General features: G+C 45.9%; 2 protein-coding genes and 1 pseudogene across 10 annotated transcripts; 2 read left to right on the top strand and 1 right to left on the bottom strand.

Moving 5' to 3' along the window:
- Positions 1 to 597: 597 nt before the first annotated feature.
- LOC133889627 (uncharacterized) lies at positions 598 to 7565 on the bottom strand. Its single transcript, XM_062330076.1, has 3 exons — positions 6402 to 7565; positions 6285 to 6300; positions 598 to 1982 (listed from the first exon to the last, which is right to left on the bottom strand). Exons 1-3 carry the CDS (start codon positions 7031 to 7033, stop codon positions 675 to 677), a joined length of 1956 nt encoding a protein of 651 aa, XP_062186060.1. The 5' UTR covers positions 7034 to 7565; the 3' UTR covers positions 598 to 674.
- Positions 7566 to 8428: 863 nt separating this feature from the next.
- Positions 8429 to 12790, top strand: LOC133888802 (pentatricopeptide repeat-containing protein At3g50420). 9 transcript variants are annotated; one of them, XM_062329176.1, is made up of 4 exons: positions 8429 to 10887; positions 11249 to 11354; positions 11434 to 11463; positions 12269 to 12790. In XM_062329176.1, exon 1 carries the CDS (start codon positions 8577 to 8579, stop codon positions 10737 to 10739), a length of 2163 nt encoding a protein of 720 aa, XP_062185160.1. In that variant the 5' UTR covers positions 8429 to 8576; the 3' UTR covers positions 10740 to 10887; positions 11249 to 11354; positions 11434 to 11463; positions 12269 to 12790. The 9 variants fall into 9 exon arrangements, with proteins under 9 accessions (XP_062185160.1, XP_062185156.1, XP_062185161.1 ...); XM_062329172.1 differs by having other exon boundaries at positions 11207 to 11354; XM_062329177.1 differs by lacking the exon at positions 11434 to 11463 and having other exon boundaries at positions 11256 to 11354.
- A 1387-nt stretch (positions 12791 to 14177) lies between these two features.
- LOC133888804 (phytosulfokine receptor 1-like) lies at positions 14178 to 16362 on the top strand (annotated as a pseudogene).
- Positions 16363 to 17099: the final 737 nt, after the last annotated feature.

Genomic DNA, 17099 nt, shown 5'->3' with positions numbered 1-17099 from the left:
GGTTGTCCTGGAGTGTCGGATGGTGTCTATGTGCCGAGTTGTTTGTTGTGTGTTAGCTGGGTTGTTTGTTGCCTAGCCTTGGTCGGCTGGTTGTTTAGAGGTTTTAGGATTCTTTCTTTCTCTCTCTATCTGTCTTTGTGCGTGATATGAGCTCCGTGAGTTGTAATGCACTGCTTATAAGGTTTTCGGATAAGGATTCTTTTATAAACTGGGTCACTCTTCTTCTTAATATAATGACACGTAGCTCTTCTGCGTGTTCGAGAAAAAAAAATCAAATGATAGTGTATGATGAAAATTCTGTATTTGACAAAGTACAGCATATGAAAACTTGGGCAAAATGTACAGAAACTGTAACCTGCAAATCACTGCAGTGTCAAACTGCTGTCCCACTACTAATAGCATCACTAGCCAACCTGACTAGAGAGTATGAAATCTAACAAAAGCACTTGAAGAGATCAAGCTTAGAAAAAAATTGGCAGCATGTACAGCCAAATTGTCTTCAGTTTCAGAACTCTGAACTGAAAGTGACTCAAGCATGAGAGTATCATTCCCTAGCAGTATCTACTGCTGTCAGCATCACACTGCATCAAACTGACAAAGCGACAATTTATCTTAGCACAATCACGTCAGGAGGGAGAGAAAAACGTACGCTGCCTCAATGCAAATACGCATCATCAATGGAGCCACCAGATGGGAGGAGCGCGGTCCGACGCCTCCGGGAGCCGCAGGTCCTCCTCATCCTCCGGAGGCCACACCTCGACGATGACGCGGGCCATGGAGTACCTGCCCCTGTCGGTGAGGTGGTACCAGGCCTCGCCCATCACCGGCTCCGTGGTGGCGAATCGGTCGTCGAAGAAGTAGATCCTGGACTCCTTAAACCCATGGAACTCGGCGACATCGAAGGACCTGGAGCACCCGTGCCCCAAGAACAGCATCCGGCCATAGAGGTGAAACGAAAATTCCCCCCAGGAAGCGCGGGCAAGATGGCCGTCGGCAGCCGGCTCCTCGACGTCGACCCTGAAAACCCGTAGTACCTTCGTGTCCTCTTTGATGAACATGTACCTCACGGCCATCAGCAACTCGCCGCGGGACTCCACGAGGTAGCGATCAATCCTGTTATGTCCCTCGCGGAGACCCTCCACATCCACGTTGTAATCCTGGCGTTGCTGAATGTCGTAGAACGTCGGGTTCGCGTGCAAGAGCTTGCCGTCCTTGTCGAGTTCTGGCACGTACACCACCACGCGCTCGCGCGAGGTGAGGACATGGAAGCCGCCGTTGTAGTAGATGACATCGTGCAGCTCCTCCCCTGTGCCCCCGACCGGAGCTCCAGCGCTGAGCCAGTGCCCCATCCAATATTGCCAGAACGCGATGCAGGGCGTGGTGCCCTTGATGATGGCGCAGATGAGGTATGCCTCGGGAGGGGGGCGGGATGGCGGGGCCGAGAAGGTGGCGACGCTCACCATCACGGGGTGCCCTTCCTGGCTCACGCGCGGGAGGACGACGCAGTCCCCGGAGTTGAGGTTGTAGAGCGCGTGGGCGTGAGGCGGCTGGCTGAGCGCGAGCGCCAGCCAACCGCCGTCGAACGATCCGACGAAGCGCGAGGCGCGGACGTCGGGCGGGAGCCTGGCGAGGGTGTATCTCTTGCCACCGATCGTGGTGTAGAAGGAGGGTTCGGTGGTGGAGGGGAAGAGGAGCCACGGCAGCTGAGGCGGCAGCGGCGGCGGCCGGGGCTCCACCTGCTCGTCATTCTTCAGGACGGCGCGCCAGTGCCTGTTGAGGCAGGACACGTGAACGCGGTCGGCGAGGCAGGGGAAGCGGGGGACGAGGCGGAGGATGAGGTTGGCGGGGAGGTCCGCCCACGACGTCGTCGCCATGGCCGCGGGGTGGTTGGTTACCTGGTTCGTTACGCCCATGAGATGAGCGATAAATGAGCTCTCTCTGGAAGAAACGGGCCACGGTTCTCGAGTTTTGAATTTGGGTGGCTACGCTTCTGCACGCGGTGGCGTCGCCCCAGTTCCCCTTTTATAATGTTGCGGGCTTGCGGCTCCGGGAAGATACGCGCGGCTGCGCCCAGTGCGCCAGAGCGCGCCACGCCCCGCCTTCGCCGCGCCTCGGCTTCTACACCCTTGAACCGGCGCTGCTCCGGTCCCGGTGCCCGCAGCGGTGGCATGGGACGCCAACCTGGTGTTCGACGAAATGACAATGGGGATGTCGTGTGGTGGATCCTCAACGCATGGGTGGTGAAACCAGAACGGCTTGGTCCTGACATGCCGCTGCAGAATGGGCCGCGGGAAATGCACTGCAGCTGTGGTGATCTGGAGATAGCACTGCACGTCTTAGAGGAGAAAGTATTGAAACATCAGACTTGATGTTCCTCAAAACGCGTTTGCGAATCCTGGTCATGTAATACTGAAAGTGGGAAATTCAATTGTAGACAGTGGGATCCATGAGGAGTACAAAAATTTGACTTTTGAACCAATGTTCGGATGGACGATCGGAAAACGTGAATGTGTAGATCTCGTTGAGACGATTCCGTTTTACTATCTAACGTCTTGTTTGGTTACTCAGTGGAGCCGTAGCGATCCCAGTTAATCTAAGCTATCGGTTGAAAAATAAAGAAGTGGGATAAGGTGGGGGGATTGGTAACGCCTCCACCTTTAACCCTAGCATCTGCCTTCGTTTCTCCCCACCTGACTGCCAACCCGGCCTGTCACCGTCATCAGGCAACTACCCGCTCCAGCCATCGCTGTCACCATTGCCAGGCCCCTTCACTCCCTGGCCGCCACCGTCATGCCGCCGACCAGCTACGGCCAATGGGGAGCCAAGGCAAGGGGGCCGGAAGGGGTGCAGAGAGGAAAGGGCCAGCCGGTCAGGAAGAAAAGAAAATAAAGAAAGAAGAAAAGAAAGGAGGATGATGATGAAGAAGAATGGGGAGAGAGAGAAAGAAGAGGAGGAGGAGGAAGAAGAAGAAGAAGAAAGGGAATTTTCGCGAGTTCGTCGGTTTTCGCCATTGATTCGAGATCTCGCTGCAAAGGTGATCTCTTCGTAGTCCTTAGATGCTTGTAGATAGTTGGGATCATTATCTTCGTTGTTGAATAAATGTTTATTTGCTTCAATTAGTATGTAGCAAGTTAATTCAAAATTAGGGTCTAACCGGTGTCGAATCCGATCGAATGGTTATAATGAAAGTTGTAGGTCTCGTTGTTAGCTTTCTTATGGTGTTAGTCATGTTCTTTTTGGTTAAGCGGTTTTAGAGGTTTTGGCTAATTGGTGTTGTTGTCCGGCGAGAGTTAGTTCGCGCGTTGTTAATTGTTGTTCTTTGGTCTTCGACCTCTTTAGCGGAAGTTCTCGCTTGATGTCTTACAAGCTAAGTGGAAGATATGGTTCCGTAGACATCGATTACCGTATCTGCAGGGTTTTCAGACGTAGGCACTTGTGCCTCCTTTTAATTTTGTTGTTGCGGTATTTTGGTGCTAATTTATGCACTTGTTTAGGTGGTGCTATTTCAAGATGCAGCTAGTTTCCTACTTCGTTTTTGGTGAAAGCAAGTGAATGTATCAGATGTCTACGCTTTAACTGGTAATTTGATTACATTTATCTTTTTAATTGTCGCGCTTGTTAATGATTTATCAAATTAAATGTGAGCGTGTTACTTACTCTTTGCCTTCTGAAGATAGGATGTTTTCGTGGGATTATGAGGTAAAGGAAGGGAGATATGTCATATTTCTTGTAGTTGTTCATATTCTTCTTGAAGTATGACATATATATCTATGTTTGAATTTATGTCTTTGGATTGTGCATGGGCTTGCTTCCGTAATGTTTACTTTTCAAAGTATTGGAATCTTGAATTAAGAAGTGAAGTGAGCAAGATACATCGCTATGTATTTGTTTTTTTATTGTAATACGCAATTCTTGAAGTATTATGCATATCTTGGAAGTTATGTTATTGGTCATGTATGGAGCATATCGTAAACATGATATTTTACATTGAAAGTTTTGTCGTCGTCTTATGACCACGAACGTATCGATACAACATCGTATGTTATTGAGAAGAGGTATGATGCACACCCTTTATATTGCATGTAGACGGGTAAGGGTGAGGAAGAACGTGTCATGTGCATTCATATGAATGTATTTAATTTATTTGCTTCGATGTTGTTCTTATATTGCACGGAAGTCTTTATTATCATTTTGGATAATAATTATATGGTGAATCATAGCTAGCGGACAATATTATGGTATTGTTGTAGTTTTGTCAGGCTTAATCATATTTTCAGATGTTGAAAACATGTTTAGTTTCTAGTTTTATCTATTAAAGATGATTGCTTAATCAACTGTAGCTAAATAGTTTATTAAAATAATTCACTTGCTGAGATTTTCGAATCTCACATTTGCTATATTTACAGTTACAACTTAAGGTGATGATGAGCATGCGGGATATGTAGCTGCATGACATTTGTATGATCACCTCTATCTTTTGTTTAGACTTGTTGTGTTATCAGTGGGCGACTCTTATTCTTTTGATGTATACTTGATCTGTTGTGGCTAGGATATATAATCGAGATTTGTTCCTCTTACTAGGATACTCATTACTGCTAGTGTGATGTTATATATCTCTCTCTGTGTGTTGAGAATCAACCGTGGTTTGGGGGGTTGAGAATCAACCGTGGTTATATGGGGAAAAACTAAACCAGCCAGGTTTTTTTTCCTCACCCAAACATGATACAAAAGAGATTTCTCCTTGCATATTGCAAGCTTGATGATTAACATGTCCACCTAGTTCCACAGAATTTTAAAGCAATGGTAAGAAGAGTGAAATATGTGAGGCCTCCTCTTGGCTCAAAAAAAGCTTGCAAAATTCAGATTATTCTGAAAATTGCTTAATCAGAATGTGAATGGCATTTTACTCTCAACTGTACCCTTGATACGGAAACCACCAAATTGTATGCATGTAACACTAAATCTAATCTGTAATCTCCAACAAATTTGTTCAAAACTACAAATACTTCTTACTGCTCAAGCTTGAGAATAAATTGATTTTTTAGCAATCTTGAGAATTGATTGTTGCTTTGGTCATAGCTCCATTAGCTCATATCTAGTGGAAAACTGGTGCAAGCATATGGCTTAAAACCTTAAACATGCATCTATTTGAAAAGCGAAAAATCGATAGGTCCTTTTATGGGGAAAAAATACTGATATGGCAACATATGTCATTATGAAAGACTAGCAATCCATAAATCTACAGTTCTGCAGTGCTCAGAGCTTCGTAGAGCCAGTCATAAGTAATAATAAGCTCATTAAATCGGCTAGTAATAATGCAGAAACAAGCAAAAATAACTATGCTTCACTGATAGTGCCACTTTACTGATTGTGTTGTGATCATCAGAATAGTCAGGTTTTCAAGAGGAAACTGATCAGAAGAATGAACAGTATAGTGATGATCATGCCCCACAGAATTGCACTCAATTATCCATTACAATTTGAAGCCCAGAATGTGCTCGAACCCTTTATTTCAGAAACATTTGAGTTTGACTTAACTAGATTAGACTGCCCGATGAAAGTTCGGCATTGGACAGAGTACCCTAAGAGTACTTGAAACTTGTGGCAACATGTACTGAAAGTCAGAAACTGAATAAAATATCATTTGCAATACCTGCAAGTTACTGGGATATCTGACAGTATTGTGCCCATTTCAACGCACAGATTTCACAACATATGAATCCATTGGAGTTTCCCAGCATTTGTTTGAGGTCATCATGCACAATCATCTACGACATTCTGATTTTGGTTTAGATCAGAATATCAGATGAAAGTTCATATGTAACAGAGTACCAAAGAGCAAACGAAACTTGTGGCGACATCAACATGTACAGAAACTGAATGGAACATTCATTCGCAATTCCTTCAAGTCACTTGGAAAAATGAGTGGCCAACATGTCCAGAAAAATTGCCTGGAAATATTGATCTGTTGCTCTGTAGTGAAAGTGACTCAGGCATATTCCCTTCATTTCGTTCACTTCCCGATTCACTTCCCCGTTCCCATTTTCTTTATTTTCTCTCATCTCCAACAGCTTCCCTTCGAGATGAATCGCGAAAAGAACGGAGAGAGAATCCCATTCTGAAGGGAATGACCCTGAGAATCCCGTTGTGAAGAGAACCGTGAAGGGAAACCGTTGAGAGCGCTGAAGGGAACGAGAATCCCTTTACAACGGAGAATCTGTCCGTGAAAAAAATTCCTTAGGCATGGTCTAAGAGTATAATTCCCTAGCAGCTTATCTATCTACTGCATGTCGCATCAAACTGACAAGTGACAGTGTATCTCAGCACAATTAGGTCAGGAGCCAGGAGAGAGAGAAGAGAGTACATTACCGCGTGCAAATTCGTACCATCAATGGAGCCACCAGATGGGAGGAGCGCGGTTCGACGTTTGTGGCGGCAGGCCCTCTTCCGGAGGCCACGTCTCGAAGTTGTCGTTGGCCACGGAGAACCTGCCCGTGTCGGTCAGGTGGTAGCGCCTCTCACCCATCACCGCTGGCTCCTCGGTGGCGCAGTGGTCGTCGAGGAAGCAGATCATGAACTCTGCAAACCCACGGAAATGGGCTGCCTCAAAGGATCTGGAGCACCCGCGTCCCACGAATAGCATCCGGCCATCGAGCTCCCTCCCAACAAGCTCCTCCCAACGAGCGAGATCAGGTTGGTCGTCGGCAGCCGGCTCCTCGATATCGAGCCTGAAGACCCGGAACCACTGCGTGTCCTCCTTGTCCGCCTTGTTGAGACCACGTACCTCACGGCCATCCGCAACTCGCCGCGGGACTCCACGAGGTAGCACTTCACCGAGCCCGAATAGCCGAGCAACCCCAAATCCATGAGGTAATCCTCGTGCCGCTGAACGTCGTACAACTTGGAGTCCACATACGATAGCTCGCCGTTCTGGTCGAGTATCGGCACGTGCACCACCACGCCTTCGACCGAGGTGACCGTTGTAGTAGATGACGTCCTGCAGATCTCCTGCCTCCTCCCGGCCGGCACCCATTGCCCGGAGATTCTGGGATAACCCAGTACCCCAACCAATTTTGCCAGAACGCGACTCTGGGCCGGGTGCCGGCGATGATGGCGCCGACGAGGTATGCGGCCCCGGGAGGGGGCGATGGCGGCGCGGAGGAGGTGGTGGTGATCACCCTCACAGGGCCCTTCGTCGCTTTTGCTGGGGAGGACGATGAGGGCCCCGGAGCCCGGGGTTGAGGTTGTAGAGCAGCGCGTGGGCGTGCGGCGGCTGGCTGAGCTGGAGGGAAACCCAGGCGCCGTCGAACGTGCCGCAGAAGCGCGCCGCGAGGGTGTATCTCTTGCCGCCTATCGTGGTGTATAAGGAGGGATCGGTGGCCGAGGCGACTCCTCCCGCTTGTCCTTCTTCACGGCGGCGCGTCAGTGCCTGCTGAGGCAGGACATGTGGACGCGGTCAGCCTGATGATGTGTGCGGGAAGGTTCACCCATGATTTCGCCGCCATGGCCGCGGGGTGGGTGGTTGCCTGATTCCCTACGACGATGAGATGAGTGATGAAACTCTCTAGAAGCAGCGGCCACGGCTATCGTGTTTGGAATCAATACTATATATTAAAGCTCGGGTTGAAGCATTGTAGCTACTGTTAACGTGGTCCTATATATGTATATATGTATATGTATGGATATATATATATATATGTATGTATATAGTATCAATATTTGTATATATATATGTATAATTTTTTTTAAAATTCCAGAAAAATAGTGAAAGGTATAATTGATATATTGATAAATCGGCTGAAATAATCTAAAATGCATAGAAAAATATCTAAAGCTAAAAAAAATATGAAACAAATTTTGTTAGATTCGTATTACTGTCGTCTACATATTAAAATTATGTGCATGCATAAAAATAATATTGTTTTCCCCATAATTAAATGAATGTGTTAAATATTAATAAATTCATAAATAAATATTGAGATGCCTAAAATTAATGAACCTAATTTTTTAAGTCTTTTTTTCATGTCCTGTGAAAAAAAATAGGCGCGACGTAGACGCGCCAATCCGCCTAATTTTAACTGGTGTCGCCCCCACCTCCCCTTTCATAACTGCTGCAAATTAGCATTTGCATGCTTCACTCGACAACTCTTAGCCACCAGTCCATCCAACTTTTTTATTTATCTTCAATCTTGCACCCAAGAATTTCTCCCATTAAGGTTCCTCTCATGTCACCCTCCTATTTCGTCTTCGGCGGCATCTGTCATCGAATCTATTTTCACCACATGTCGTCACGCTAACCAATTCGTAATCATACTCCCTGCCGCTAATCCCGTCTGTCTGCTGTGGCACTGGTGTTGATGCCGTCACTCGCCACGCCGCCACCACCGGTCCGGTCATCGCCCTCTAAAACCGACACCCTAAACTACCTACCCAATCCTAACCCCTCCCCTAACTCTGACGGCCGAGAGATCCTTCTCGTTTCCAGACGCTAGAATTTAGGAGGTGTGCTTTTATAATGGTTGCGGCTGCGGAATGAAACGCTCGGGTGCGCCGACTGCGCCAGCGCGGGCTGCTCTATGTCGTCGCGCCTCGGCTTGTACCCCCTTGAGCCGGCTCTCGCCGCGGCGGCTGAGGCGCTGCTCCGTTCCCGCTCCCGGCCGCGAGCCGTCCTCCGGGGGACGCGCGCGCTGCACGCGCTGCTCGTGGTCTCCTCCCTGCCCTCCGCGCCCACGGCCACCACCTTCCTCGTCAACCAGCTGCTTGCCCTCTACTCCCGCCTCTCTGCGGTCCCCGACGCCCTCGCCCTCCTCCGATCCACGCCGCGCCCCTCCGTCGTCTCGTACAACACCGTCCTCTCTGCTCTCTCCCGCGCCCCGAGGCACGCGCCGCACGCTTTCCGGCTCTTCCGCGGTCTGCACGCGTCCGGTCTCCGTCCTACCGCCCCCAGCCTCTGCGCCGTCCTTCGCGCCGCCGGTGCGCTGCGCTACGGTCGCACAGGCGCCGCGGTGCACTCGCAGGCCTTGACGCTCGGCTTCGTCGCCAGTGACATTGTGCCGACCGCGCTGCTCCAGATGTACTCCGCGTGTGGTTCGCCGTGGGACGCCAACCAGGTGTTCGACGAAATGGCAACGCGGGATGTGGTGGCGTGGAACTGCGTGATGCACTGCAACGTGCGGTATGGCTATCTTGATCGCGCGCTGGGGAAGTTCTGCAGGATGGTGAGGGTTGGGCTGGCGCCCACGGAGAGCACGCTTTCCTCAGTGCTGAGTGGGTGCGGGCGCGCTGGGGACTCGCACCATGGGCGTGCACTTCATGGATGGGTGGTGAAATCAGAGATGCTTGATCCTGATTTGCCGCTGCAGAATGCTCTGCTCGACATGTACTGCTGCTGTGGTGACATGGACACTGCGCTCCGTGTGTTTGAGACGATTGAGACACCTGACCTGGTCTCATGGAATACTATAATTGCTGGGTTTTCTGGCATCGGGGATGGATGGAGCGCTATGGATGCCTTTGTGCTGCTCAAGGCTGTGCCCTTCTGTGAACTGCTTTCTCCTGATGAGTATACATTTGCAGCTGTGGTGTCTGCTGTTGCTGCTTTGCCAGCAATGTGTACTGTCAAGCCGCTTCATGCCGAAGTGATCAAAGCTGGGTTGGAGAGCAGCGTCTTCGTAGGTAATACACTGATCAATATGTATTTCGCAAATGAGGAGCCGCGCTCTGCTCAGATTTTGTTTGATTCCATTACGGTGAAAGATGTAATCATGTGGACCGAGATGGTTGCTGGCCATTCTGCCCTAGGTGAAGGAGAGTTAGCCCTGAAGTACTTTACTAGCATGCTGGAGGAAGGGCACAAGGTCGATAACTTCTCTTTGAGCAGTGCTTTGAATTCCACAGCAGATCTTGCAGGCCTGAAGCAAGGGGAAATGCTCCATGCTCAAGTGGTAAGAAGTGGTTACGAAGGAAATATTTGTGTCTCTGGAAGCCTTGTTGACATGTATGCGAAAAATGGTGCTCTTGAAGGTGCCTATTCGGTGTTCTGCACCATACAGAAGCCAGATTTGAAGTGCTGGAATTCTATGATAGGAGGATATGGCAATCATGGGGATTCTGAAACCGCATTCAAATTATTTGGTGAAATGATTCGTGGTGGGCTGCAACCTGATCATGTAACTTACATCTCCCTTCTTTCTGCTTGTAGCCACCGCGGACTGGTTGAGAAAGGAAAGCTTTATTGGTTTTGTATGATGACTGACGGTATTGTGCCGGGGTTCAAACACTACACTAGCATGGTGAGTTTGTTGAGTAGGGTGGGTTTATTGGAGGAAGCAGTTGATTTAATTTTGAAATCCCCTTCTGCCAAGAAATATCCTGAGCTATGGAGAATTTTGCTAAGCTCCTGTGTGACATTTAGAGATTTGTCCATCGGTGTTCATGCTGCCGAACAGGCACTGGAGCAGGACCCAGATGATATCTCAACACATATACTGCTTTCAAACCTTTACGCCTCTGTAGGAAAATGGGACAATGTGGCTGTAATCAGGAAAAGGATCAGAGGGCTGACGAATGAAAAGGAGCCTGGGCTAAGCTGCATTGAGATTAAAAATATTGTCCATGCGTTCTCTGCAGATGACGAATGCCACACTCAAATAGATGATTGTCATGATGAGTTGCTGAGAATAAAGGGAAACATGGAATTGTTGGATAACTGTGAAAATGAGTTGCTGTCAAATGGTTAATTTGCCATGAACTTATTTCATAAATAGTACTTGGCATGCTTTCCTTTGTCACACCAGGAAAGCTGATGTTTATGATATGATTTGAGCATAAGAAACAAAATCAAGTTACATATCAAGTACTCGATCGAACAGGCCAACAATTGCTCAGGTATGCTTATAAAAAAGTTGGAGCCTATATTCTAAGTATCTACTGCATTGATGTGCCTGCTTGCTTCTGTTTTAGTCTCTCTGTCATTAGTAACAGAACTTGTAGCTATGAAATTTTTTATAGGACCAAGATAGCTAAATGCTCTATGTTCCTAGTTGAGTTTATGTTTCAACAATTGTGGATGTACGCCTAGACCACCTAGGTTCAAGTCCTCTTTTATGTGAATTTGGATGCCTATTTTGTCTTATTAACAATGTCATCTAGTTCCTCCTAGGTTGGTCGAGTTTTATGTTTCAACAAGCTTTTATTAAGTTTGCAGGTTTGGTGACTACCTCTGACGTTAATTGAATATAAATTGAAGATTACAGGGCAAGACATCCCGGAACATATCTTGAGAAGGTTCAGTCATAAATGAGGATCATGTGAGGCTCCAGAGCAGCTTGTCCCAATCATGCCCTTCCTATCATGTAACGTGTCTGAAGCCTGAACCGATCCTTTGTTGGTGCAAGCATAGCATTTTGATTTTGATTTATCAATTCATTTCAGACAACAGCGTGATTCTGAAGTTTAAATTTAGTAAGTTTCTATAATCTAACCACATCGATCCATCTCGTTGCTCATTTAATGCTATTGTTGGCTTCTGCTCATTTTGGACCAAGGAATCATTGCTTAAGATATGAGTTACAAGTTTACAAATTACAACAACTCTGGGAAATACTAGGAAGGGGCAACTTATATAGTTATATTGAAGAAAAGGGTTCCCCTGATCATTCCTCTCTAGATATCTATAGTTTGCTTCTGCTGATTTTGGACCAAGGAATCATACTTTTGCTAAGAATTACTACTCTGATTAAACACTAGGTTGGGGCGAATTACATTAAAAAGATCAAACTACTTTGGCTAGGTCTATTTTGGTGGCGCATGCCTAGCTCATATCTATTCGTGAATAGGAGTGGAGAATGAATGTGTGCATGGCCATTGACTTCGAGACCAACAACCCCCCCCCCCCCCCAAAAAAAATGTCAACTAATCTTGCCATTATGTCTATATACTGTATTAGGGCAGTTGAGATCCGAGAACTGATTGTTTGACTGGCAGTTCGCTGGGGAATAATATAATTTTTTTGCGAAGGATTTTTTTTGGTGAAGGTGGGAAAGAACATAATTTGAATTGTCCTGACAAGGATTTTATGAACTTGGGTGCTTTTGGACCCATTGTGGTATGTGCACCTGTGCATTATAGAAAATGAAAATGAACGTTTTTATGCACAACATTTTGCTGAGAACATACTCTACCATGGGCCACATGTATATGATTTGTTTTCTCTAAGTGCCTCCTTGCCCATATCCTTCTCAAGTTCTCACTGTCTTCCTTTAATCAGCCTTTATGGACATGAATACCAGCTGAGGCAACTGCCAACCGGTTTGGTCCACCTTTATGGACATGAATACCAGCTGAGGCAACTGCCAACCGGTTTGGTCCACTCGGGTGCTTCTGCTTCTTCCTGTTGCTACATGCCATTGGAAGCTACTTGAGGAACCACACATGTGACACTAATGACTACACTCTCCTCAGTGATTTCTTCGGGCATACTGAAGGTGGCGGCGTGTGTTGTTGTGTTTTCATCATCACACTGATGTCATTTGTCGGCATCTTGAGGACTTCTACGACAACAGTTGGATGAAGGGTGGTCGGACTTGATCTTTCTGGTTATGGTTTTACATGATCATCAATTTATTCGTTTTACATGGTACTGTCTCTGTTTCTTTGGCTTAGTTGGATCAGCTTCAGCACCTTGAGTTCTCTAACAGCTGGAGACAAGGTTTAGTCCCTTTCTAAATCCCCATCGATCATTCAAATTGGAGTGTTTTAATCTTAATGGCAATATGTTTGACTGGGCCAATTCCTCGTTACTGAAGTCTTCAATCAATTCGGGTGTTTGTTATCCGCAACTTTTCTGGATAGGACCTTCCCAGGAATTGCACTTACCTCAGTGTGCATTGACCTTGTGCCCTTGCCTGGCAGATCAACCATGGCTGATGGCTCCCTCATTCCACGCCGCCTGCTTCCCACCTCCTCATGGCACCACCAACAATCAACTCCAATGGAAAGCTACTACTGTTTGTTCCACTTTTTGGTCGGATCCGTACTGCTCTACTTTCATGGCGCCGGCGGCCCTGAACCAGACTTGCGACCCTGCCAACCTGGAGGCGCTTCTGGCCTTCACCAATGGATTGGACAGGAAGGGCGTCGGACTTGGAGCTTTTTTTATTTTTTTATTTTCTAACATAAATAATTAAAAAAAATAGGCGCCAGATGAAAATATTTAAAAAATAGCCGCCTACTATCCTCTACTCGGCAGCAGGAGTACTGTTCATGGTTCAATTCATTTTTTTTATTTTCTCTATTTAAAATAGTGGCCTTCTGTAGTTTCAAAAAATTTAAAAACTTTTGTTCGTATTTCATAATCCATGTGCAATCCATTTTAATTGGATTCACCTAAAAACCATGCATAGAATTTGAACTAAAATTCTTCAAAAAATGCTACTTTTATAACTATAATAATTTTTAGTATCTCAAATAAATTTCTAAAAATCTGGAAAAATTTACTAATATTTTTCTTATGTGATGGAATAATTTTTAAAATTATTTCCAGCTTAGGTTATATGATGAAAAAGTAAGTTACTTTATAATACTCTATTTATATGTATTTTTATCATTTCATGTATTCAATTTTAATTCAACAAAATTTTAAACATATACAAATGGGTTGAATTTTTATCATTTTGTATATGTTTGAATTCAAATTGAATTAAAAGAAGAATATCACATGAAATGATAAAAATGCATATAAATAGAGTATTACAAAGTAACTCAATTTTTCACCATATAACCTATAGCTGGGAATAATTTTAAATTATTCCATCAAATAATAAAAATATTAGGGAATTTTTTTTAGATTTTTGGAAATTTATTTGAGGTAATAACAATTGTTATAAGTTATAAAAGTAGTCTTTTTTTTTTTGGAGAATTTTAGTTCAGATTCTACGTAAGGTTTTTAGGTGAATCCAATTATGGGCTGCACATGAATTATAAAATACATACAAAATGTTTTAGAATTTTTGAAGCAACGGAAGAACACTATTTTAAATAGAGAAAATAGAATTGAACCATGAACAGTGTCTAACCGTACATGCAATGTGGTAGACATTTATTTTTTAAATATTTTTATCTGGTGTATATTTATTTAATTATTTATGTTAGAAAATATAAAAATAAAAAAAGCTCGTCGGACTTGTCGGATGAGGGCCCAGCAACGCTGCTGCTCCTGGACCGGCATCTCCTGCGATCTTGGCAGGGTGGTCAAGTTGGATCTCTCTAACACGAGCCTCCATGGCGTTATCGCCTCCTCGGTCGCTTCCCTCGACAGCCTCGTGACGCTGAACCTCAGCGCGAACGGGCTCTCCGGTGCTTTTTCTGCAAGCGACGATGGCTTCCCAGCAATCGAGGTGGTGAACGTCTCCTTCAACGAGCTCACGGGCCCGCACCCTGTGTTCCCCGGCGCTGCGAACCTGACGGTTCTTGATATCTCCAGCAACGCCTTCTCTGGCGGCATCAACGCCAGCGCGCTCTGCGTTGCACCGGTAAAGGTCGTACGGTTCTCGTGGAATGAGCTCACCGGTGAGCTCCCCCCTGACTTCAGCCGGTGCAAGACGCTCGCCGAGCTCTATCTAGATGGCAACGGCCTCACGGGGAACCTCCCCAGCGAACTGTACACGATGCCGGAGTTGAGGAGGCTGAGCTTACGGGAAAATCAGTTCTCCGGCAGCCTCGGCAAGGGACTCGGTAACCTCTCTCAGCTTATGCAGATTGACCTGTCGTATAACATGTTCACTGGCTCCATCCCTGATGTGTTGGGGGGTTTGAGGAGGCTGGAGTTCCCTGCCGAGGTGCCCAATGCTGAGGGTGGTTATCCTAAGGAACAACTCGCTGTCCGGTGAGATTGCTCTGGACTTTAACTTGCTGCCAAGGCTGAACACATTGGATTCAGGGGTTAACAATCTTAGTGGTTCTGTACCTCCCGGGCTTGCGTGGTGCACCGAGTTGAGGACTCTGAGCCTTGAAAAGAACAAAATTGAGGGGGAGATACCAAAAAGCTTTAAGAATTTGAGATCCCTGTCGTACCTCTCGCTGACAGGGAATGGCTTCACTAACCTGTTGTCGGCATTTCAAGTCTTGCAGCACCTGCCCAACCTGACGAGTTTGATGCTCACCAAGAACTTCAGTGGTGGTGAGACAATGCCAGTGCATGGCATCAGTGGGTTCAAGAGCATGCAGGTGTTTGTCCTGGCAAACTGTTTACTCTCGGGCATAATTCCGTCTTGGCTGCAGAGCTTGGAGAGCCTCAATGTGCTGGACATTTCGTGGAACAAGTTAAATGGGAATATCCCGCCATGGTTAGGAAATCTGAACAATCTCTTCTACGTCGACCTGTCAAACAATTCGTTAAGTGGGGAGCTTCCTGAAAGCGTTACATGGATGAGGAGTTTGATTTCAATTAATGGCTCAAGTGAGCAGCCATCAACAAGGGACCTCTCATTTTTCATCAACAAGAATTCGACTGGCAAAGGTTTGCAGTACAACTGAGTCAGCAGCTTCCCACCGTCGTTGATCCTCTCTAACAACCTGCTGGTTGGGCCAGTCTTGCCAGGCTTTGGTCATCTTGTGAAGCTTTATGTGCTCGATTTGAACTGGAACGACTTCTCAGGGCCAATTATGAGTTGTCGAGCATGTCGAACTTGGAAATGCTGAATTTGGCCCACAATAATCTCAATGGGAGCATACCATCATCACTAACAAAGCTGAATTTTCTCTCCAAATTTGATGTGTCGTACAACAATTTGGCTGGAGGGGCAATTCTCCACATTCACAGATGAGGATTTTGTGGGCAATTCTGCGCTCTGCCCTCTTTGGAATGCCTCCTGCTATCAGTCGTCGGAATCAGAACATAAACAACATCATGACACAGATACTGCAATGCAGATCACATATCTAATGGTGGAAGTAGGATTTGCTTTTGGGCTTCTGATGGTCTGGAGTACGCTGTTTTTTGCGAGGGCTTGGAGAGCTGCATATTTTCAGATGATCCATAGGTTCTTTGATAAGCGGTGTGCCTTGACAACGGTGAAAGTGAATAGCCTCAAAATAAAAGGGAATGCAGTTCATCCTTGAAGAATGTCCAGTGCCGCTCTTGTCAGGTTATAGGTTGGGGCTTGTGTACAAATGTTTTACTAGTATTATGTACAAATGCTTGATTCCTACTGAGCTGGGTTAGCTCTTAGCTGAAAAGATTAGGTAGATGTTTTCCAGTGATTATTAGAATTACCGTCATGCATCAGGATGTCAATAGAGTTGTGTAAAATTCCGAATGAAGTGTCGCTCATGATACCTTGCTAGTTGAGAAAAACAAAATTAGTAATTAGTAATTGTTCTCTATAATTCATTTGTGCTGCTGATTTTCCCTGGTTCGGTTGAAACCGCCGCGCAAAAAACTTATGAGCACTAGAGTATTAGCGCAAAAAATTTGAAGTCCACACCAGATGTTCTGGCGTTTGTGAGAGGCTATGCCAGAGCACTTCTTGCATAACGGATTTCAGCATAGTATTTGATGAATATGCATGCTAGATGGTCCGACGTGTACACCGGAGTATATGTTGGAGTGTTAATTGTAGAGAAGAATTTTAAAGTCTGAATTTTGTGGTTCTACACATCGAATGATCTAGCGTGTGCCCGTAGGTTTCGCTGGAGTATTTAACAGGCTTAACAGCTAATTGATAGCTGGTAGTTGGGAGTGATTGAAAAAGATATACACCGGATGTTCCGGCGTGTGTGAGTCAGTGCACGCCGGACCATCCGATGTTCACAGAAAAATAGGATAGTTAGGCAACGAATAGATTTGGAACTCTAACTTATAAATACCTTTCCACTCGATTTCATTCGGCTCTTTTGCGACTTATAGGAGTTCATACACTGTGTGTCATCAAGAAACAAGAGACATCACTTAACTTGATTTTTAAGTCCCTAATTGAATATTAAGGGCATCATTAGTGCTTCAAAAGTAGCAAGTGTGTATCTAGGTGTAGTTTAGGCTTGATTTGGTCAAATGAAACTATTAGCTTGTTACTCTTGGTGTTTGATAACACCTAGCTGGT

This window comes from Phragmites australis, chromosome 13 (assembly GCF_958298935.1).
Source record: "Phragmites australis chromosome 13, lpPhrAust1.1, whole genome shotgun sequence".
In the NCBI taxonomy this organism is placed as follows: domain Eukaryota; kingdom Viridiplantae; phylum Streptophyta; class Magnoliopsida; order Poales; family Poaceae; genus Phragmites; species Phragmites australis.
This window is presented reverse-complemented; position numbering and strand designations above follow the sequence as displayed.

Bases quoted from the DNA above. Each gene is read 5' to 3' on its own strand.
- LOC133889627 (XM_062330076.1), bottom strand. From the start codon at position 7,033: ATGGGTGCCGGCCGGGAGGAGGCAGGAGATCTGCAGGACGTCATCTAC.
- LOC133888802 (XM_062329177.1), top strand. From the start codon at position 8,577: ATGTCGTCGCGCCTCGGCTTGTACCCCCTTGAGCCGGCTCTCGCCGCG.